This window comes from Triticum aestivum, chromosome 2A (genome assembly GCF_018294505.1).
Source record: "Triticum aestivum cultivar Chinese Spring chromosome 2A, IWGSC CS RefSeq v2.1, whole genome shotgun sequence".
Taxonomy (NCBI): Eukaryota; Viridiplantae; Streptophyta; class Magnoliopsida; order Poales; family Poaceae; genus Triticum; species Triticum aestivum.
In genome coordinates, this window is record NC_057797.1 from 562577218 (window position 1) to 562599782 (window position 22565).

Sequence of the window (22565 nt, forward strand, 5' to 3'; positions counted from 1 at the left end):
TATTTTAGCCCCCCCCGGGCCAGTGCTCCTCTGAGTGTTGGTCCAATCGAGCGATGTCCGGGGCTACCAGGGGCAACTCTGGGCTGGCCTACCCGACGTCTGGCTCATCTGAGTGTGCCCTGAGAACGAGATATGTGCAGCTCCTATCGGGATTTGTCGGCACATTCGGGCGGTGTTGCTGGTTTTTTTTAACCCGTCGAAGTGTCTTGAAGAACCGGGATACCGAGTCTGATCGGAATGTCTCGGGAGGAGGTCTATTCCTTCGTTGACCGTGAGAGCTTGTCATGAGCTAAGTTGGGACTCCCCTGCAGGGATTTGAACTTTCAAAAGCCGTGCCCGCGGTTATGGGCAGATGAGAATTTGTTAATGTCCGATTGTAGATAACTTGAACCTTAACTTATTTAAAATGAATCAACTGTGTGAGTTGCCGTGATGGTCTCTTCTCGGCGGAGTCCGGGAAGTGAACACGGTGTTAGAGTAATGCTTGCCGCAGGATGCCCTCTAGTTACTCGCTCGTGCTTTGCCTCCTCTTCTCGCTCTCTTTTGCGAACAGGATAGCCACCATATATGCTAGTCGCTTGTTGCAGCTCCACATACTTTACCTTGCCTTACCTATAAGCTTGAATAGTCTTGATCGCGAGGGTGCGAGATTGCTGAGTCCCTGTGGCTCACAGATTACTTCCAAACCAGATGCAGGGCCTTATGATTCTGCTCCAGATGACACGCTTGAGCTCAAGTGGGAGTTCGACGAGGACTCACGCCGATACTACGTGTCTTTCCCTGATGATCAGTAGTGGTGCCCAGTTGGGGTGATCGGGACCGTGTCGCATGTTGGGTTTATCTTTTATTTTGACGCCGTAGTCGGGCCATGAGTGTTTGAATGTTGTAATGCTATTCATGTACTTTGATTGACGTGGCGAGTGTAAGCCAACTATGTATCTCCCCTTTTATTATCTATATTACATGGGATGTTATGAAGATTGCCTAACTTGCGACATTGCTTTCAATGCGGTTATGCCTCTAAGTCGTGCCTCGACACGTGGGAGCTATAGCCGCATCGAGGGCGTTACAAGGTGTATCAACTGTGGTGGTACATCACTGTGCAACAAAGTCTTCTATGATCGTGTGGGTCCAAAAAAGGTCTTCTAAAATTGTGGATCCACTTTCTTTAAAAATAAACCCAAAGTTTTGTTCATCAGAAATAACCCATACATCATTTATGAGGATTGTTACGCTTTCATTTAATGGTTCCTCAAACCAACCAGAAGTCACAAAAATCTAGCTAATCTAGTGAGCTCATGAGCAACTTTATTTGCTTCTCTCTTACATTGTTCGAACCTAGTAATATAAAATCACAAGCATAGTGAAAACAAACACCGAAAATAGCCGCCCTCGCACCCGCCGACCTTCCTCCATCCTTCATGGTATCAATCACGTCCAGATTGTCCCAGTTAATAATAAGGTGATTACATCCCTACCTTTATACCAGGGATAAACCGAATTCGAATGCCAAGGTTTCAGCCATCAAGACGTCCATGCAGTAGTCTATCTTTCCATTACCCCAACAATAAATTTGTCTTTGTCAGCTCTAAGCACTGCCCTCATCATGCCCGTGAGTAGGTTATGATCAAAAGAAGCATCAACATTAAGTTTCACAAAGCCCATCGGAAGGTAAGACCACCCCCATGTTTACAGAGGCCTTTGGAGATGAGGGAGTAAAAAAGTTTGTCGTAAGAGCTAGTATCCCCATAGAGATCCATTACACATTTTGAGTTGTCTTTGTGTGCACCAATTTTCATCTTTCCCATCATAGATACCAAGCTGACATACCAATCATTTCATGCACATTTTGATGACCCATGATCCGCAATTCCTGGTCTGATAGAAGAAGTAAGTATTCCAATACCGGCTCTCCCGCACGATCAACCACACAGCCTTTATCAATAATATCATTCATCCTCAACCTTTTTCAAACCTCCTTTGCTTTATCACAGAGGAATAACATGTGCTTCATATCTTCCAGTCGAACAAGTAGGATAAGTGGACTAGATTCTCATATGTTTGTTTGCGAGTGTGACACGACATGGTAGTGTTTCATGTAGTGTACATCGTATAAATTTTTGACCTTTGCTGGACAAAATATTTTTTATACCTTTCTTCAAATAGGGTTAACTGTGGATCCACTTCATATACAAGCCTATCAATGGATTTTTTTTTGAAGAAAGACCATCATGGCTAGCTTTATTGATTAAATAAAAGAAGAAATAACATCATATACAAGCCTATCAATGGATATTTTATTAATGTTGCTTTTCTAACGAACAAAAGCTAGGATCCCCGTAGAAAATGGGGTTGAGAAAAAAAGGACGATCGTCAAGGAGAAAAGTCAGTTCCATCTCTACAAGCCATCCTAACCGTTCCTGTTACATCGAGGCCTCGGAAGCCGTCCGATGTAGGTCAGGTATCCCGCACCCTCCCTTTTATGCGCTCCCCGAACCATCCCACAATTTTTTGCTCGTCCAGGGTTTTAGCCGCCGCCGCCGCCGCCCCAGCCCCCCGCAGAGAGAAGCGAGCGACAGCGAGGTCGACGCCATGGTGCAGCGCCTGACGTACCGGAAGCGGCACAGCTACGCCACCAAGTCCAACCAGACCAGGGTCGTCAAAACCCCAGGTGAGATCTGCGTTCTCCACGGGTGCCTTCTGGCAGATTCCCAGGCTGCGATTCGAGTTCTTGGGCAGTACTTGCGGTGAACTCGTGTGCGATGATGCGTGCTGTGTGATTGGTGCAGGAGGGAGGCTTGTGTACCAGTACACCAAGAAGAGGGCGAGCGGACCCAAATGTCCGGTCACAGGCAAGAAGATCCAGGGGGTAAGCGACTGTGTGATCCCTTCCCGAACCATTGGGGTGGATCGAGTTGCCCTATTGTAGTTTCATCTTCGTTTGCAGCACTTTTGGCAATATATGAGTTGCCCAATTTTCATTTCTGACCTCCGTGGTCTTTTATATATGCCATAGCTGTTTGATGGTATGCTTCTGGCGTGATGATAGCAGTTTTATTTTGTTAACTGTAGTGTCTTTTTGATGTTGCGTGTATACACATTGGTGATGTTTAACATCATTTCTGGTAATGATCTATTTAGGCTTCATTAGCTGTACATGTTCTATGTATTTGTTGTTGCAGCGTTTGCTACTGGAGTTCAGTAATTTTACTGCATTAAATATTAATAGGTTAGTTCGAATGCAAAACTGGTTACATACAACAGTGGTGCTATTGCAACCATCTGTGCTTTGTAGGGTGAGCGGGGACGTTGAAAATTTTGCTGGGAAGATTGCTATTATAAATGAAGAACTTAATTGCAACATTGGACATAGTTGCAATTTATCACCATTGCAGGCGAGCATAAACAATCTGGGCTGTAATGCCTAAAAACTGTAGATTGTATGACTAAGGCTAGTTGGTTGATTTTCATGTTTAAGGGCCTTTGATATTATGGTTTATTACTGTCCATGATTTACTAGTGGACTAAGTGAGTTTAAATAAAACGAGTAAAAGAACAAGTAGACTTGCTGGTTGGGAGTTTAAATAAAACTACTGTTTTGTGGATGAAATTTCCATTGTATGTTTATTTAGTCTCCCTTTTAAGTTTATTTAATTTACATGGATATAGGATCATTAGAAAATATTTGTTCAATCTATTGACGGATGGTTAAGTTTGCTTCATGTTGTATAATATCAGTGGTTTGACATTGTAAGTTGTAACAATATTTGTTTGACTTGTTGTAGATACCTCATCTAAGGCCTACTGAGTACAAAAGATCCAGATTATCCAGGAACAGGAGAACAGTGAACCGTCCTTATGGTGGTGTTCTATCTGGTCAGGCTGTTAGGGAGAGGTTAGTGCATCTTGTAGTAACTGCTGGGTTAGCGTTCTCTATCGTCTGTTATCTAACATGTTTGTTACAGGATCATCCGTGCTTTCCTTGTCGAAGAGCAAAAGATTGTGAAGAAGGTTTTGAAGATCCAGAAGACCAAGGAGAAGCAGCCATCAAAGTGAAATGGCCGAGGCTTTTTTTTGGAGGACAGATGGTGATGAGTGTTCAGTCAAGCCTGCGCCGTATGCTAAGCCTGTGGTTACTGAATTAAGCTAGAGATTTCCGTCCATTTTCTTGTTCCGAGGGTGGATCTGGATCTCATTACCCGTATGCTATTACTTTGTGTTTGACGGTTTGACCTGAGTACTTGGTTATATTACAGTTTTGGATACCCTTTGCAGTATTGTTCGTGGATTTCTACTGCAAGCTGCAGTATTTTCTGGCAATATTTGAAGATTCTTGATGCAGCGTTGTAGCTAATTTGGTATTCAAAACCTACAACTGATTTCATCTGCTTGCACGGCAACACACGATTGTTTGTTTGTGTGGCTGGTCCATCGAGTTACCCCTATATTTGTCATGAAACAGAGCTGAGCTACGCAACTATTTAGGGTGTCGGCGAAAGTCTCTTGCAGGTCCCGGGTGTGCTCACGGCACGTTTTCTCCTTCGCGTGCTGTGATCGTACGATGGCAATAGCGATTGATGAAACTGCTTGAGAGATACAGTTGGTATCATGCAACATGCTCGTAGCACACGTGACATCTATATAGACCTCAAGTGCTTCCAAGTCCTCTGGCCACTCGGAAGTGCACAGGTTAGAGCTACAGCCGGATCTTTTATATTGCCCTGCACCGACGGCCTGGTCAGTGACTCGTCACCCAGCCATACCTCTCATACGGATCTCATATCTGAGACGATTGTGGGAGAGGCCTAGACGTGTTTGCCATGTCAGATCCGGCTCATGTTGGTCCACCCTGACCCAACAAATATCCTCCATGCTATCCGCATCCAGACGTAACCCTAGCCACTTGCCACTCCACTTCACTTCAAGTCCGCACCGGTCTGTCCTCCCCCAACTCCTCTGCGGCGATCTCTGGCCTCGACATGGCGAGCATCGGATATGATTCCGACAACTCCGAGTTCATCGACTGGGACCTCGTCCCCACAGGAGCTGGCCATCCGCCTGGCTCTCCGCCGCTCTCAAGAGGAATTCGCCCGAGCACCGCGGACCGAGTTGCTACAGCGGGAATCCGCCCACGCCGGTAGCTCGAGGCACGGGACCGTGGCGGATCGCCATGCCCAACCGGGCGGCTCCAGGATGGCGACGCAACCCCTGTCGTGGAGCCTCGTCCCCATGACGTCGATCTCTGAGTAGAAGGCCAATGCTAGTAGATGGCCCGCTCATGGATGCGCCTAGGACTGGTATGCCCGCCAAGTGAGGGAGAGGGTGCGGCAAACAACGAAGGCAGAGTCGCATGCCGCGTCGGACAGAACCGAGGATGCCCCTCCAGGCCCGCATCCTCGTCAAGCAGCAAGTCTGGATGGTGCGTGCCCTCAGAAAAAGGAGCAAACTCTGGCGGTATGTGCCCTCGCCAGACTGCTCCAAAGAGGAGGAGGCCGATGATGGATTAGACAACTCCGACAGTGAGTAGATCTGACTCGACGTCTTTGGTCGCTACTTGTGCGACGAAGACGACAAGGGCAAGGGTAAGGACAGTTGTGGGTGAACTTTCTCCATAGCTCTAGTATTTAGAACATGCCAATTTTTGATAGTCGGTGGCATGTATTAGCCTTACTAGCAAATGAGCCCGTGTGTTACAACTGGAGGAGAAAATATCGCACAGCCCTAACCCAATACCATGACTAAGACCTACAATATGTCTTGTTAAGGTGTCTCTTTCTCTTGGCATAAGATGAGAAATCTGTTTTTATGCAAAATTTTGCCGATGCGTACATGCACAGTTATCGACGGTTTGTTTCTTCTCCAATTTTGCTTTGATGAGGTGTTCATTGCAATCCGGGTCAGTGTCGGTACGAAAGAAGATGGATCGTGCGCTATTGATTAAGGTTTCACCCTAAATAGCATTTAAAATATTTAACATGTAAACTAACATCATATTCATATTCAAGAGTGGTCGATCACGGTGGCCTCTGAAGTACCACTCAATAATATCACAAACAACTGAGACGCCACCGACCGTATTGCCAAATGGGCTATAGAGCTCTTAGCATTCGAAATAACATACAAGCCACGCCGAGCTATTAAATCTCAGGTGTTGGCTGACTTCGTCGCCGAATGGACAGAAGCCGAACTCCCTAAAGAGTACAACACATACTCCAACTGGGTGATGTACTTTGACGGCTCCAAAATGTTAGCCGGACCGGGAGCTGGTGTCATCCTAATTTCCCGTGCAGGGGACACAGTCTGTTATGTATTACAACTCATGTATACGGATTCTAATAATGCAGTCGAATATGAAGCACTCCTGCATGGACTCCGGATGGCCGTTTCTATGGGCATACAACGCCTCGAACTACGTGGGAATTCGAACCTCGTGATATCCCAAATAAATGGAGAATTCGACGCAAAGGATCCAAAGATGGTAGCTTACCGCAATGCCATACTTAGAATATCCGCTCGATTTGAGGGGCTCGAGTTTCATCATGTGGCTCAAGATAGTAATCAGGAAGTGGACATCCTTGCTCGTCTGGGAGCTAAACGCGACCCCGTCCTCCCTAACACCTTTTTGGAGAAGCTTTTCAAACCATCCATGGTATGGCAGGACGAGAGCGGAAATAATAGTCCGGCGCTGATCATACCCCCGGATGCCGAACATGATTCGGATACCATCGGGGGCTCGAGCACCGAGCCTACACCTTCCTTAATAGGCCGGACCCTTCTTGGCCTACCTTAATAGGCAGGAGCTCTCTAACGATTAGAACGAGGTCCATCGCATAGTCCGACGCTCTAAGTCTTATAAAGTCCACGAGGGAGAGCTCTACAAGAAAAGCACCACCGGAGTCCTTCAAAGATGTATCTCTAAAGAGGAGGGGCGACAGCTCTTGGCCAAAATACATGCTGGCCTCGGTGGTCATCACGCCGCAGCCCGAGCCCTAGCAAGTAAAGCCTTTCGTACAGGCTTCTTCTGGCCCACAGCCCGATCCGACGCACAGGCCCTTGTACTGTTGGGGAACGTTGCAGAAAACAAATTTTTTTCCTACGTTTCACCAATATCAATCTATGGAGTCAACTAGCAACGAGAGGAGAGTGCATCTACATACCCTTGTAGATCGCGAGCGGAAGCGTTCAAGAGAACGGGGATGATGGAGTCGTACTCGCCGTGATCCAAATCACCCATGACCAAGTGCCGAACGGATGGCACCTCCGCGTTTAACACACGTACGGAGCGGATGACGGCTCCTCCTTCTTGATCCAGCAAGGGGGAAGGAGAGGTTGATGAAGATCCAGCAGCACGACGGCGTGATGGTGGATGCAGCAGTGATCGCAGCAGGGCTTCGCCGAGCTTCTGCGAGAGGGAGAGGTGTAGCAAGGGAGAGGGAGGCGCCAAGACTTGAGGTGTGTGCTGCCCTCCCTCCCCCCCTTTATATAGGCCCCCCTAGGGGGGTGCACCGGCCCTAGGAGATGGGATCTCCTAGGGGGGCGGCGGCCAAGGGGGTGGAGTACCCCCCAAGGCAAGTGGAGGCGCCCCCTCCCCTAGGGTTCCCAACCCTAGGAGCATGGGGGGCCCAAGGGTGGGGAGGCGCACCAGCCCACTATGGGCTGGTTCCTCTCCCCACTTCAGCCCACCCTCCAGGATGGGTGGCCCCACCCGGTGGACCCCTGGGACCCTTCCGGTGGTCCCGGTACAATACCGGTGACCCCCGAAACTCTCCCGATGGCCGAAACTGCACTTCCTATATATAATTCTTCACATCCGGACCATTCCGGAACTCCTCGTGACGTCCGAGATCTCATCAGGGACTCCGAACAACTTTCGGGTTACTGCATACTCATATCTCTACAACCCTAGCGTCACCGAACCTTAAGTGTGTAGACCCTACGGGTTCGGGAGACACGTAGACATGACCGAGACGGCTCTCCGGTCAATAACCAACAGCGGGATCTGGATACCCATGTTGGCTCCCACATGCTCCTCGATGATCTCATCGGATGAACCATGATGTCGAGGACTTAATCAATCCCGTATACAATTCCCTTTGTCAATCGGTACGTTACTTGCCCGAGACTCGATTGTCGGTATCCCAATACCTCGTTCAGTCTCGTTACCGGCAAGTCACTTTACTCGTACCGTAATGCATGATCCCGTGATCAACCACTTGATCACTTTGAGCTCATTGTGATGATGCATTACCGAGTGGGCCCAGAGATACCTCTCCGTCATACGAAGTGACAAATCCCAGTCTTGATTCGTGCCAACCCAACAAACACTTTTGGAGATACCTGTAATGTACCTTTATAGTCACCCAGTTACGTTGTGACGTTTGGCACACCCAAGGCACTCCTACGGTATCCGGGAGTTGCACAATCTCATGGTCTAAGGAAATGATACTTGACACTCAGAAAAGCTACAGCAAACAAACTACACGATCTTTGAGCTAAGCTTAGGATTGGGTCTTGTCCATCACATCATTCTCCTAATGATGTGATCCCGTTATCAATGACATCCAATGTCCATAGTCAGGAAACCATGACTATCTTTTGATCAACGAGCTAGTCAACTAGAGGCTCACTAGGGACGTGTTGTGGTCTATGTGTTCACACATGTATTACGATTTCCGGATAACACAATTATAGCATGAACAATAGACAATTATCATGAACAAAGAAATATAATAATAACCATTTTATTATTGCCTCTAGGGCATATTTCCAACAGTCTCCCACTTGCACTAGATTCAATATTCTAGTTACATTGTGATGAATCGAACACCCATGGAATTCTGGTGTTGATCATGTTTTGCTCTAGGGAGAGGTTTAGTCAACGGATCTGCTACATTCAGGTCCGTATGTACTTTACAAATTTCTATGTCTCCATTTTGAACACTTTCACGAATGGAGTTGAAGCGACGCTTGATATGCCTGGTCTTCCTGTGAAACCTGGGCTCCTTGGCAAGGGCAATAGCTCCAGTGTTGTCACAGAAGAGAGTCATCGGCCCCGACGCATTGGGTATGACTCCTAGGTCGGTAATGAATTCCTTCACCCAGACTGCTTCGTGTGCTGCCTCCGAGGCTGCCATGTACTCCGCTTCACATGTAGATCCCGCCACAACGCTTTGCTTGCAACTGCACCAGCTTACTGCCCCACCATTCAAAATATACACGTATCCGGTTTGTGACTTAGAGTCATCCAGATCTGTGTCGAAGCTAGCATCGACGTAACCCTTTACGACGAGCTCTTCGTCACCTCCATAAACGAGAAACATCCTTAGTCCTTTTTAGGTACTTCAGGATATTCTTGGCCGCTGTCCAGTGTTCCATGCCGGGATTACTTTGGTACCTTCCTACCAAACTTATGGCAAGGTTTACATCAGGTCTGGTACACAGCATAGCATACATGATAGACCCTATGGCTGAGGCATAGGGGACGACACTCATCTTTTCTCTATCTTCTGCCATGGTCGGGCTTTGAGCCATGCTCAATCTCGTACCTTGCAATATAGGCAAGAACCCCTTCTTTGACTGATCCATTTTGAACTTCTTCAATATCTTGTCAAGGTACATGCTCTGTGAAAGACCAATGTGGCATCTTGATCTATCTCTATAGATCTTGATGCCTAATATATAAGCAGCTTCTCCAAGGTCCTTCATTGAAAAACTCTTATTCAAGTAGGCCTTAATGCTGTCCAAAAGTTCTATATCATTTCCCATCAAAAGTATGTCATCTACATATAATATGAGAAATGCTACAGAGCTCCCACTCACTTTCCTGTAAATGCAGGCTTCTCCATAAGTCTGCATAAACCCAAACGCTTTGATCATCTCATCAAAGCGAATGTTCCAACTCCAAGATGATTGCACCAGCCCATAAATCGAGTGTTGGAGCTTGCACACCTTATCAGCATTCTTAGGATCAACAAAACCTTCCGGCTGCATCATATACAATTCTTCCTTAAGGAAACCATTAAGGAATGCCGTTTTGACGTCCATTTGCCATATCTCATAACCATAGAATGCGACAATTGCTAACATGATTCGGACGGACTTCAGCTTCGCTACAGGTGAGAAAGTCTCATCGTAGTCAACCCCTTGAACTTGTCGATAACCCTTAGCGACAAGCCGAGCTTTATAGATGGTCACATTACCATCCGCGTCTGTCTTCTTCTTAAAGATCCATTTATTTTCTATGGCTCGCCGATCAACGGGCAAGTCAGTCAAAGTCCATACTTCGTTTTCATACATGGATCCTATCTCGGATTTCATGGCTTCCAGCCATTTGTCAGAATCCGGGCCCGCCATCGCTTCTTCATAGTTTGAAGGTTCACCGTTGTCTAACAACATGATTTCCAAGACAGGGTTGCCGTACCACTCTGGTGCGGAACGTGTCCTTATGGACCTACGAAGTTCAGTAGCAACTTGATCTGAAGTTTCATGATCATCATCATTAACTTCCTCTCTAGTCGGTGCAGGCACCTCAGGAACATTTTCCTATGTTGCGCCACTTTCCGGTTCAAGAGGTAATACTTCATCGAGTTCTACTTTCCTCCCACTTACTTCCTTCGAGAGAAACTCTTTCTCTAGAAAGGATCCATTCTTGGCAACAAAGATCTTGCCTTCGGATCTGAGGTAGAAGGTATACCCAATAGTTTCTTTAGGGTATCCTATGAAGACGCATTTTTCCGACTTGGGTTCGAGCTTTTCAGGTTGAAGTTTCTTGACATAAGCATCGCATCCCCAAACTTTTAGAAACGACAGCTTAGGTTTCTTCCCAAACCATAATTCATACGGTGTCGTCTCAACGGATTTTGACGGAGCCCTTTTTAAAGTGAATGCGGCAGTCTCTAAAGCATAGCCCCAAAATGATAGCGGTAAATTGGTAAGAGACATCATAGATCGCACCATATCTAATAGAGTGCGATTACGATGTTCGGACACACCATTACGCTGAGGTGTTCTAGGCGGCGTGAGTTTTGAAACTATTCCACATTTTCTTAAGTGTGTGCCAAATTCGTGACTCAAGTATTCTCCCCCACGATATGATTGCAAGAACTTGATTTTCCTGTCATGTTGATTCTCAACCTCACTCTGAAATTCCTTGAACTTTTCAAAGGTCTCAGACTTGTGTTTCATTAAGTAGACATACCCATATCTACTCAAGTCATCAGTGAGGGTGAGAACATAACGATAGCCACCGCGAGCCTCAACACTCATTGGACCGCACACATCAGTATGTATGATTTCCAATAAGTTGGTTGCTCGGTCCATTGTTCCTGAGAACGGAGTCTTGGTCATTTTACCCATGAGGCATGGTTCACACGTGTCAAATGATTCGTAATCAAGAGACTCCAAAAGTCCATCTGCATGGAGCTTCTTCATGCGTTTGACACCTATGTGACCAAGGCGGCAGTGCCACAAGTATGTGGGACTATCATTATCAACTTTACATCTTTTGGTATTCACACTATGAATATGTGTAACATTACGCTCGAGATTCATTAAGAATAAACCATTCACCATCGGATCATGACCATAAAACATATCTCTCATATAAATAGAACAACCATTATTCTCAGATTTAAATGAGTAGCCATCTCAAATTAAACGAGATCCTGATACAATGTTCATGCTCAAAGCTGGCACTAAATAACAATTATTGGGGTTTAAAACTAATCCCATAGGTAAATGTAGAGGTAGCGTGCCGACGGCGATCGCATCGACCTTGGAACCATTCCCGACGCGCATCGTCACCTCGTCCTTCGCCAGTCTCCGCTTATTCCGCAGCTCCTGCTTTGAGTTACAAATGTGAGCAACCGCACCGGTATCAAATACCCAGGAGCTACTACGAGTACTGGTAAGGTACACATCAATTACATGTATATCACATATACCTTTCGTGATGCCGGCCTTCTTGTCCGCTAAGTATTTGGGGCAGTTCTGCTTCCAGTGACCACTTCCCTTGCAATAAAAACACTCAGTCTCGGGCTTGGGTCCATTCTTTGGCTTCTTCTCGGCAGCTTGCTTACCGGGCGCGGCAACTCCCTTGCCGTCCTTCTTGAAGTTCTTCTTACCCTTGCCTTTCTTGAACTTAGTGGTTTTATTCACCATCAACACTTGATGTTCCTTTTTGACTTCTACCTCTGCTGATTTCAGCATTGCAAATACTTCAGGAATGGTCTTTTCCATCCCCTGCATATTGAAGTTCATCACAAAGCTCTTGTAGCTCGGTGGAAGTGACTGAAGGATTCTGTCAATGACCGCGTCATCCGGGAGATTAACTCCCAGCTGAGTCAAGCGGTTATGCAACCCAGACATCTGAAGAGTATGTGCTCACTGACAGAACTATTTTCCTCCATCTTACAGCTGAAGAACTTGTCGGAGACTTCATATCTCTCGACCCGGGCATGAGCTTGGAAAACCATTTTCAGCTCTTCGAACATCTCATATGCTCCGTGTCGCTCAAAACGCTTTTGGAGCCCCGGTTCTAAGCTGTAAAGCATGCCGCACTGAACGAGGGAGTAATCATCAGCACGTGTCTGCCAAGCGTTCATAACGTCTTGTTCTGAGGGAAAGCGGGTGCTTCACCTAGCGGTGCTCGTAGGACATAATCTTTCTTGGCAGCAATGAGGATGATCCTCAGGTTCCGGACCCAGTCCGTATAGTTGCTGCCATCGTCTTTCAGCTTGGTTTTCTCTAGGAACGCGTTGAGGTTGAGGACAACTTTGGCCATTTGATCTACAAGACATATTGTAAAGATTTTAGACTAAGTTCATGATAATTAAGTTCATCTAATCAAATTATTCAATGAACTCCCACTCAGATAGACATCCCTCCAGTCATCTAAGTATAACATGATCCGAGTCAACTAGGCCGTGTCCGATCATCACGTGAGATGGACTAGTCAACATCGGTGAACATCTTCATGTTGATCGTATCTTCTATAACTCACGCTCGACCTTTCGGTCTTCTGTGTTCCAAGGCCATGTCTGTACATGCCAGGCTCGTCCAGTCAACCTAAGTGTTTGCATGTGTAAATCTGTCTTACACCCATTGTATGTGAACGTTGGAATCTATCACACCCGATCATCACGTGGTGCTTTGAAACAACGAGCTGTCGCAATGGCGCACTGTTAGGGGGAACACTTTCTTGAAATTATTATGAGGGATCATCTTATTTACTACCGTCGTTCTAAGTAAACAAGATGCAAAAACATGATAAACATCACATGCAATCAAATAATAATGACATGATATGGCCAATATCATATAGCTCCTTTGATCTTCATCTTGGGGCTCCATGATCATCTTGTCACCGACATGACACCATGATCTCCATCATCGTGTCTCCATGAAGTTGCTCGCCAACTATTACTTCTACTACTATGCCTAACACGTTTAGCAATAAAGTAAAGTAATTTACATGGCGTTTCTCAATGACACGCAGGTCATACAAAAAATAAAGACAACTCCTATGGCTCCTGCCGGTTGTCATACTCATCGACATGCAAGTCGTGATTCCTATTACAAGAACATGATCTCATACATCACATATATATCATTCATCATTCATCACAACTTTGGCCATATCACATCACATGACACTTGCTGCAAAAAACAAGTTAGACGTCCTTTAATTGTTGTTGCAAGTTTTACGTGGCTGCAATAGAGTTCTAGCAAGAACGTTTTCTTACCTACGCCAAAACCACAACGTGAATTGCCAATTTCTATTTACCCTTCATAAGGACCCTATTCATCGAATCCGATCCGACTAAAGTGGGAGAGACAGACACCTGCCAGCCACCTTATGCAACTAGTGCATGTCAGTCGGTGGAACCGGTCTCACGTAAGCGTACGTGTAAGGTTGGTCCGGGCCGCTTCATCCCACGATGCCGCCGAATCAAGATAAGACTAGTAACGGCAAGCAAATTGACAATATCGACGCCCACAACTACTTTGTGTTCTACTCGTGCATAGTAACTACGCATAGACCTAGCTCATGATGCCACTGTTGGGGAACGTTGCAGAAAACAAAAAATTTTCCTACGTTTCACCAAGATCAATCTACGGAGTCAACTAGCAACGAGAGGAGAGTGCATCTACATACCCTTGTAGATCGCGAGCGGAAGCATTCAAGAGAACGGGGATGATGGAGTCGTACTCGCCGTGATCCAAATCACCGATGACCAAGTGCCGAACGGACGGCACCTCCGCGTTCAACACACATACGGAGCAGATGACGTCTCCTCCTTGATCCAGCAAGGGGGAAGGAGAGGTTGATGAAGATCCAGCAGAACGACGTTGTGGTGGTGGATGCAGCAGTGATCGCAGCAGGGCTTCGCCGAGCTTCTGCGAGAGGGAGAGGTGTAGCAGGGGAGAGGGAGGCGCCAAGACTTGAGGTGTGTGCTGCCCTCCCTCCCCCCTTTATATAGGCCCCCCTAGGGGGTGCGCCGACCCTAGGAGATGGGATCTCCTAGGGGGGGCGGCGGCCAAGGGGGTGGAGTACCCCCCAAGGCAAGTGGAGGCGCCCCCTCCCCTAGGGTTCCCAACCCTAGGCGCATGGGGGGCCCAAGGGGGGGCGCACCAGCCCACTATGGGCTGGTTCCCCTCCCCACTTCAGCCGATGGGGCCCTCCGGGATGGGTGGACCCCCGGGACCCTTCCGGTGGTCCCGATACAATACCGGTGACCCCCGAAACTCTCCCGATGGCCGAAACTGCACTTCCTATATATAATTCTTCACATCCGGACCATTCCGGAACTCCTCGTGACGTCCAGGATCTCATCCGGGACTCCGAACAACTTTCGGGTTACTGCATACTCATATCTCTACAACCCTAGCATCACCGAACCTTAAGTGTGTAGACCCTACGGGTTCGGGAGACACGTAGACATGACCGAGACGGCTCTCCAGTCAATAACCAACAGCGGGATCTGGATACCCATGTTGGCTCCCACATGCTCCTCGATGATCTCATCAGATGAACCACGATGTCGAGGACTTAATCAATTACGTATACAATTCCCTTTGTCAATCGGTACGTTACTTGCCCGAGACTCGATCGTCGGTATCCCAATACCTCGTTCAATCTCGTTACCGGCAAGTCACTTTACTCGTCGCCACCGAAAGCCAATCTAGACCCGTTCCGGCACCCTGCCGGAGGGGGAATCCCTCTCCGGTGGCCATCTTCATCATCCCGGCGCTCTCCATGACGAGGAGGGAGTAGTTCTCCCTCGGGGCTGAGGGTATGTACCAGTAGCTATGTGTTTGATCTCTCTCTCTCTTGTGTTCTTGAGGTGATACGATCTTGATGTATCACGAGCTTTGCTATTATAGTTGGATCTTATGATGTTTCTCCCCCTCTACTCTCTTGTAATGGATTGAGTTTTCCCTTTGAAGTTATCTTATCGGATTGAGTCTTTAAGGATTTGAGAACACTTGATGTATGTCTTGCGTGGGATACTCGTGGTGACAATGGGGTATTCTATTGATGTACTTGATGTATGTTTTGGTGATCAACTTGCGGGTTTCGTGACCTTGGGAATCTATGCATAGGGGTTGGCACACGTTTTCGTCTTGACTCTCCGGTAGAATCTTTGGGGCACTCTTTGAGGTTCTATGTGTTGGTTGAATAGATAAATCTGAGATTGTGTGATGCATATCATATAATCATACCCACAGATACTTGAGGTGAAATTGGAGTATCTAGGTGACATTAGGGTTTTGGTTGATTTGTGTCTTAAGGTGTTATTCTAGTATGAACTCTAGGGCTGTTTGTGACACTTATAGGAATAACCCAGCAGATTGATTGGAAAGAATAACTTTGAGGTGGTTTTGTACCCTACCATAATCTCTTCATTTGTTCTCCTCTATTAGTGACTTTGGAGTGACTCTTTGTTGCATGTCGAGGGATAGTTATGTGATCCAATGATGTTATTATTGTTGAGAGAACTTGCACTAGTGAAAGTATGAACCCTAGGCCTTGTTTCCTAGCATTGCAATACCGTTTACACTCACTTTTATCATTAGTTACCTTGCTGTTTTTATATTTTTAGATTACAAAAACCATTATCTACTATCCATATTGCACTTGTATCACCATCTCTTTGCCGAACTAGTGCACCTATACAATTTACCATTGCATTGGGTGTGTTGGGGACACAAGAGACTCTTTGTTATTTGGTTGCAGGGTTGTTTGAGAGAGACCATCTTCATCCTACGCCTCCTACAGATTGATAAACGTTAGGTCATCCACTTGAGGGAAATTTTCTACTGTCCTACAAACCTCTGCACGTGGAGGCCCAACAACGTCTACAAGAAGAAGGTTGTGTAGTAGACATCAAACTCTTTTCTGGCGCCGTTGCCGTGGAGGTGAGTGCTTGAAAGTATATCTTTAGATCTTGCGATCGATTCTTCTAGTTTCTTGTTTTATCACTAGTTTAGTTTATATAAGAAAATTACAAAAAATATGGAATTAAGTTTGCCTCATATGCTTCATCTTTTTAATATATTTCGCGAGTATGATGGAAAGGAAAATTGCGCCAAAGTGTTAGAGGAAGAATGCATTAAAATGTTTGGCACTAAATCTTTGAATGATGAGCATGATTGCAATGTTGTTAGTATGAATTCCTTGAATATCCATAGTACTAATGATGATTGCATTAGTTATGATGAAAATGTCTCCTATAAACATGTCAATTTTTGTGGAGTGCATTGGGTTTGCAAGTACACACCAATTAGGGAAGATAGATTTTGCAAGAGGCATAAGTATTTAGAAACTAAATTGTTGCAAGAAAGGGTAGATGTTTGTGCTGAAAATTTAAATTTTCTTGGCCATACTTGTGAGATTTGCAATGAACATGGTCATTTAACCATTCGATGCAAATTGTTTCATGATCTAATCGTTTCCAAAAATTGTGATGACTTGATTTCTCTTGCACATCATAATGAACTTAGTTTGCTTATGGGTTACGAAGAAATGAAACGTATAACTAACTATCTTCCAGTATTTGCCCGTGATAAACTTCTTGGCTTTGATCTAGAGAAAATTTATATGTATTGTGCGGTGAATTGTATTGAAAATCTTTATATTGCCAACTACATAAAGAAAAGAAAATAAATAGAAGATGAAAAGAATATTAATTAAAGGGAAGAGACTTCCCAATACCCTCCTATTATTTCTTATGTTGAATCAGGTAACGAGGAGGAGCCTCCTATTCAACTAATCTCATTAATAAGGAGCTCCAAAAAGAGGATTGAACCCACACATGATGTGGTGAAGAATAAGAAAATAAAAAGGAAGATAGGTAAAAAGATATCTCCCCCAAATAATGCTGCTCCTATTACTATTGTGCCTCATGAAAATATAATTGTGGAAGATAATGATACTTCTTATGATCTTGAAAATCTTTTTGGCACTTGCTTGGAAGAATATGATAATTGCTATACTATTGGTGCTATCCATACTATTAATGATGAGAGTGATTATGCTTATGATATGAAAAGGCCCAAGCTTGGGGATGCTATGTTTGATGAAGATGATGTTTTTGAGAATATATTTGCTGCAATTAACGTTTGTCCCAAGCTTGGGGATGCTACGTTTAATGAAGATGATATTTTTAGTCTCCCAAGTTTTGATATGCAAATTTATAATGATGACAGCATGCCTCCTATCTATGATGATTATTGTGATGATACTTATGCTATAAAAGTAGTGATTATCTTTATAAAACTTGTCATGATTATGATTACCCCTTTTCTAAACATCACTCTCTTAATGTGTAAACAATTTATAGTATTCGAGTCTCTTATGATACTCCCACTATTCCGAATGAGAAGAATTTTGCTTATGTGGAGAGTAATAAAAATTCTATGCTTGTAGATCATGAAAAGAATGCTTTAGGTGCTGGTTATATTGTTGAATTCATTCATGATGCTACTGAAAATTATTATGATGGAGGAATATATGCTTGTAGGAATTGCAATAATATCAAGTTTCCTCTCTATGTGCTTAAAGTTTTGAAGTTATGCTTGTTTTACCTTCCTATGCAAGTTGATTCTTATTTCCATAAGTTGTTTGCTCACAAAATCCCTATGCATAGGAAGTGGGTTAGACTTAAATGTGCTAGTCATATTCTTCATGATGCTCTCTTTATGTTTCAATTCTTATCCTTTATGTGAGCATCATTGAAATCATCATGCCCAGCTAGGGGCGTTAAACGATAGCGCTTGTTGGGAGGCAACCCAATCCTATTCTTGTTCTTTACTTTTTGCTCCTGTTTAGTAATAAATAATTCATATTGCCTCTGTTTAGATGTGGTTTTATGTTTTAATTAGTGTTTGTGCCAAGTAGAACCTTTGGGAAGACTTGGGTGAAGTCTTTGCGATCATGCTGTAAAAAAACAGAAACTTTAGCGCTCACGAGATTTGCTGCCATGTTTTATTGGAGAGTGCTATTTAGTTAATTATTTTTGAAGTTGATTAATAGATAAATTTCCCAGGTCCACCAATTTATTTGAGAATTTTATGAGTTCCATAAGTATACGTTTGATCCAGATTACTACAGACTGTTCTGTTTTTGACAGATTCTGTTTTCTATGTGTTGTTTGCTTATTTTGATGAATCTATGAGTAGTATCGGAGGGTATGAACCATAGATAAGTTGTAATACAGTAGATATTACACCAATATGAATTTAGAATGAGTTCAAAACAGTACCTAAGTGGTGATTTATTTTCTTATACTAACGGAGCTTACGAGTTTTCTGTTAAGTTTTGTGTTGTGAAGTTTTCAAATTTCGGGTAAAGATTCTATGGACTATGGAATAAGGAGTGGAAAGAGCCTAAGCTTGGGGATTCCCAGGGCACACCAAGGTAATATTCAAGGACAACCAAGATCCTAAGCTTGGGGATGCTCCGGAAGGCATCCCCTCTTTCGTCTTCGTTCATCGGTAACTTTACTTGGAGCTATATTTTTATTTACCACATGATATGTGTTTTGCTTGGAGAGTCATTTTATTTTATTTAGTTTTGCTTGCTGTTTGAATAAAATACCAAGATCTGAAATTCTTAAATGTTAGAGAGTCTTCACATAGTTGCATAATTACTCGACTACTCATTGATCTTCACTTATATCCTTCGGAGTAGTTTGTTGTTGCTCAAGTGCTTCACTTATATCCTTTTAGAGCACGGTGGTGGTTTTATTTTATAGAAATAGATGAACTCTCATGCATCACTTATATTATTTTGAGAGTTCTAATCAGCATGGTAATGTGTTTTGGTTATGAATTTAGTCCTAATATGATGGGCATCCAAGAGGGATATAATAAAAACTTTCATATAAGTGCATTGAATACTAAGAGAAGTTTGATACTTGATGATTGTTTTGAGATATGGAGATAGTGATATCAAAATTGTGCTAGTCGAGTAGTTGTGAATTTGAGGAATACTTGTGTTGCACATATGGTAAACGTTGTGTAACAAATTTGAAACATGAGGTGTTATTTGATTGTCTTCCTTATGAGTGGCGGTCGGGGACGAGCGATGGTCTTTCCTACCAATCTATCCCCCTAGGAGCATGCGCGTAATACTTGATTTTTGATGACTTGTAAATTTTTGCAATAAGTATGTGAGTTCTTTATGACTAATGTTGAGTCCATGGATTATACGCACTCTTACCCTTCCATCATTGCTAGCCTCTTCGGTACCGTGCATTGCCCTTTCTCACATTGAGAGTTGGTGCAAACTTCGCCGGTGCATCCAAACCCCGTGATATGATACGCTCTTTCACACATAAACCTCCTTATATCTTCCTCAAAACAGCCACCATACCTACCTATTATGGCATTTCCATAGCCATTCCGAGATATATTGCCATGCAACTTTCCACCGTTCTGTTTATTATGACACGCATCATCATTGTCATATTGCTTTGCATGATCATGTAGTTGACATTGTATTTGTGGCAAAGCCACCATTCATAATTTTTCATACATGTCACTCTTGATTCATTGCTATCCCGGTACACCGCCGGAGGCATTCATATAGAGTCATACTTTGTTCTAGTATCGAGTTGTAATCTTTGAGTTGTAAATAAATAGAAGTGTGATGATCATCATTAATAGAGCATTGTCCAAAAAAGGCCAAAAAAATAAAAGAAAAAGAAAGGCCAAATAAAAAAAGGCCAAAAAGGGGGCCAAATAAAAAAAATAAAAAAATAAAAGGGACAATGCTACTATCCTTTTTACCACACTTGTGCTTCAAAGTAGCACCATGATCTTTATGATAGAGAGTCTCTTGTTTTGTCACTTCCATATACTAGTGTGAATTTTTCATTATAGAACTTGGCTTGTATATTCCAACAATGGGGCTCCTCAAGTGCCCTAGGTCTTCGTGAGCAAGCAAGTTGGATGCACACCCACTTAGTTTCTTTTGTTGAGCTTTCATACATTTATAGCTCTAGTGCATCCATTGCATGGCAATCCCTACTCCTTGCATTGACATCAATTGATGGGCATCTCCGTAGCCCATTGATTAGCCGCGTCGATGTGAGACTTTCTCCTTTTTGTCTTCTCCACATAACCCCCTCATTATATTCTATTCCACCCATAGTGCTATATCCATGGCTCACGCTCATGTATTGCGTGAAAGTTGAAAAAAGTTTGAGATTACTAAAGTATGAAACAATTTCTTGGCTTGTCATCGGGGTTGTGCATGATGAGAGCATTCTTGTGTGATGAAAATGGAGCATGACCAAACTATATGATTTTGTAGGGATGAACTTTCTTTGGCCATGTTATTTTGAGAAGACATGATTGCTTAGTTAGTATGCTTGAAGTATTATTGTTTTTATGTCAATATTAAACTTTTGTATTGAATCTTATGGATCTGAATATTCCTGCCACAATAAAGAAGATTACATGGATAAATATGTTAGGTAGCATTCCACAACAAAAATTCTATTTTTATCATTTACCTACTCGAGGACGAGCAGGAATTAAGCTTGGGGATGCTGATATGTCTCCAACGTATCTATTTTTGATTGTTCCATGCTATTATATTATCAACATGGTATGTTTTATATGCATTTATATGCTATTTTATATGATTTTTGGGACTAACCTATTAACCTAGAGCCCAGTGCCAGTTTCTGTTTTCCCCTTGTTTCAGTGTTTCGCAGAAAAGGAATATCAAACGGAGTCCAAATGGAATGAAACCTTCGGAAAAGTTATTTTTGGAAAGAAAGCAATATAGGAGACTTGGAGTGCACATCAAGGGATCAACGAGGAGAGCACGAGGCAGGGGGCGCGCCCACCCCCCTGGGCGCGCCCTCCACCCTCGTGGCCCCCTCGTGGCTCCCATGATGTATTTCTTCCGCCTATATATATATCCATATACCCTAAAACTATCGGAGACGACAATAGATCGGGAGTTCCGCCGCCAGAAGCCTCCATAGCCACCGAAAGCCAATCTAGACCCGTTCCGGCACCCTGCCGGAGGGTGAATCCCTCTCCGGTGGCCATCTTCATCATCCCGGCGCTCTCCATGACGAGGAGGGAGTAGTTCTCCCTCGGGGCTGAGGGTATGTACCAGTAGCTATGTGTTTGATCTCTCTCTCGTGTTCTTGAGGTGATACGATCTTGATGTATCGCGAGCTTTGCTATTATAGTTGGATCTTATGATGTTTCTCCCCTCTACTCTCTTGTAATGGATTGAGTTTTTCCCTTTAAAGTTATCTTATCGGATTGAGTCTTTAAGGATTTGAGAACAGTTGATGTATGTCTTGCGTGGGATACCCGTGGTGACAATGGGGTATTCTATTGATGTACTTGATGTATGTTTTGGTGATCAACTTGCGGGTTCCGTGACCTTGGGAATCTATGCATAGGGGTTGGCACACGTTTTCGTCTTGACTCTCCGGTAGAATCTTTGGGGCACTCTTTGAGGTTCTATGTGTTGGTTGAATAGATGAATCTGAGACTGTGTGATGCATATCGTATAGTCATACCCATAGATACTTGAGGTGACATTGGAGTATCTAGGTGACATTAGGGTTTTGGTTGATTTGTGTCTTAAGGTGTTATTCTAGTACGAACTCTAGGGCTGTTTGTGACAGTTATAGGAATAACCCAGCGGATTGATTGGAAAGAATAACTTTGAGGTGGTTTCATACCCTACCATAATCTCTTCGTTTGTTCTCCGCTATTAGTGACTTTGGAGTGACTCTTTGTTGCATGTTGAGGGATAGTTATGTGATCTAGTTATGTTATTATTGTTGAGAGAACTTGCACTAGTGAAAGTATGAACCCTAGGCCTTGTTTCCTAGCATTGCAATACCGTTTACGCTCACTTTTATCATTAGTTACCTTGCTGTTTTTATATTTTCAGATTACAAAAACCATTATCTACTATCCATATTGCACTTGTATCACCATCTCTTCGCCGAAATAGTGCACCTATACAATTTACCATTGTATTGGGTGTGTTGGGGACACAAGAGACTCTTTGTTATTTGGTTGCA

At 44.0% G+C, this 22565-nt stretch overlaps 1 protein-coding gene across 1 annotated transcript; it reads left to right on the forward strand.

The window, feature by feature from the left end:
• Positions 1–2467: 2467 nt before the first annotated feature.
• LOC123189432 (60S ribosomal protein L34) lies at positions 2468–4354 on the forward strand. The gene is made up of 4 exons (XM_044601843.1): positions 2468–2671; positions 2790–2869; positions 3786–3895; positions 3966–4354. The coding sequence occupies exons 1-4, from the start codon at positions 2593–2595 to the stop codon at positions 4054–4056; spliced, it is 360 nt and encodes a 119-aa protein (XP_044457778.1). The 5' UTR covers positions 2468–2592; the 3' UTR covers positions 4057–4354.
• Positions 4355–22565: the final 18211 nt, after the last annotated feature.

What these genes read in the sequence shown, in the direction of transcription:
- LOC123189432 (XM_044601843.1), top strand. Translation starts at nt 2,593, where the DNA reads ATGGTGCAGCGCCTGACGTACCGGAAGCGGCACAGCTACGCCACCAAG. An exon ending in CAGGCAAGAAGATCCAGGGG is followed by an intron (nt 2,870 to 3,785) that starts GTAAGCGACTGT and finishes GACTTGTTGTAG; the next exon opens with ATACCTCATCTAAGGCCTAC. An exon ending in GGTCAGGCTGTTAGGGAGAG is followed by an intron (nt 3,896 to 3,965) that starts GTTAGTGCATCT and finishes TGTTTGTTACAG; the next exon opens with GATCATCCGTGCTTTCCTTG.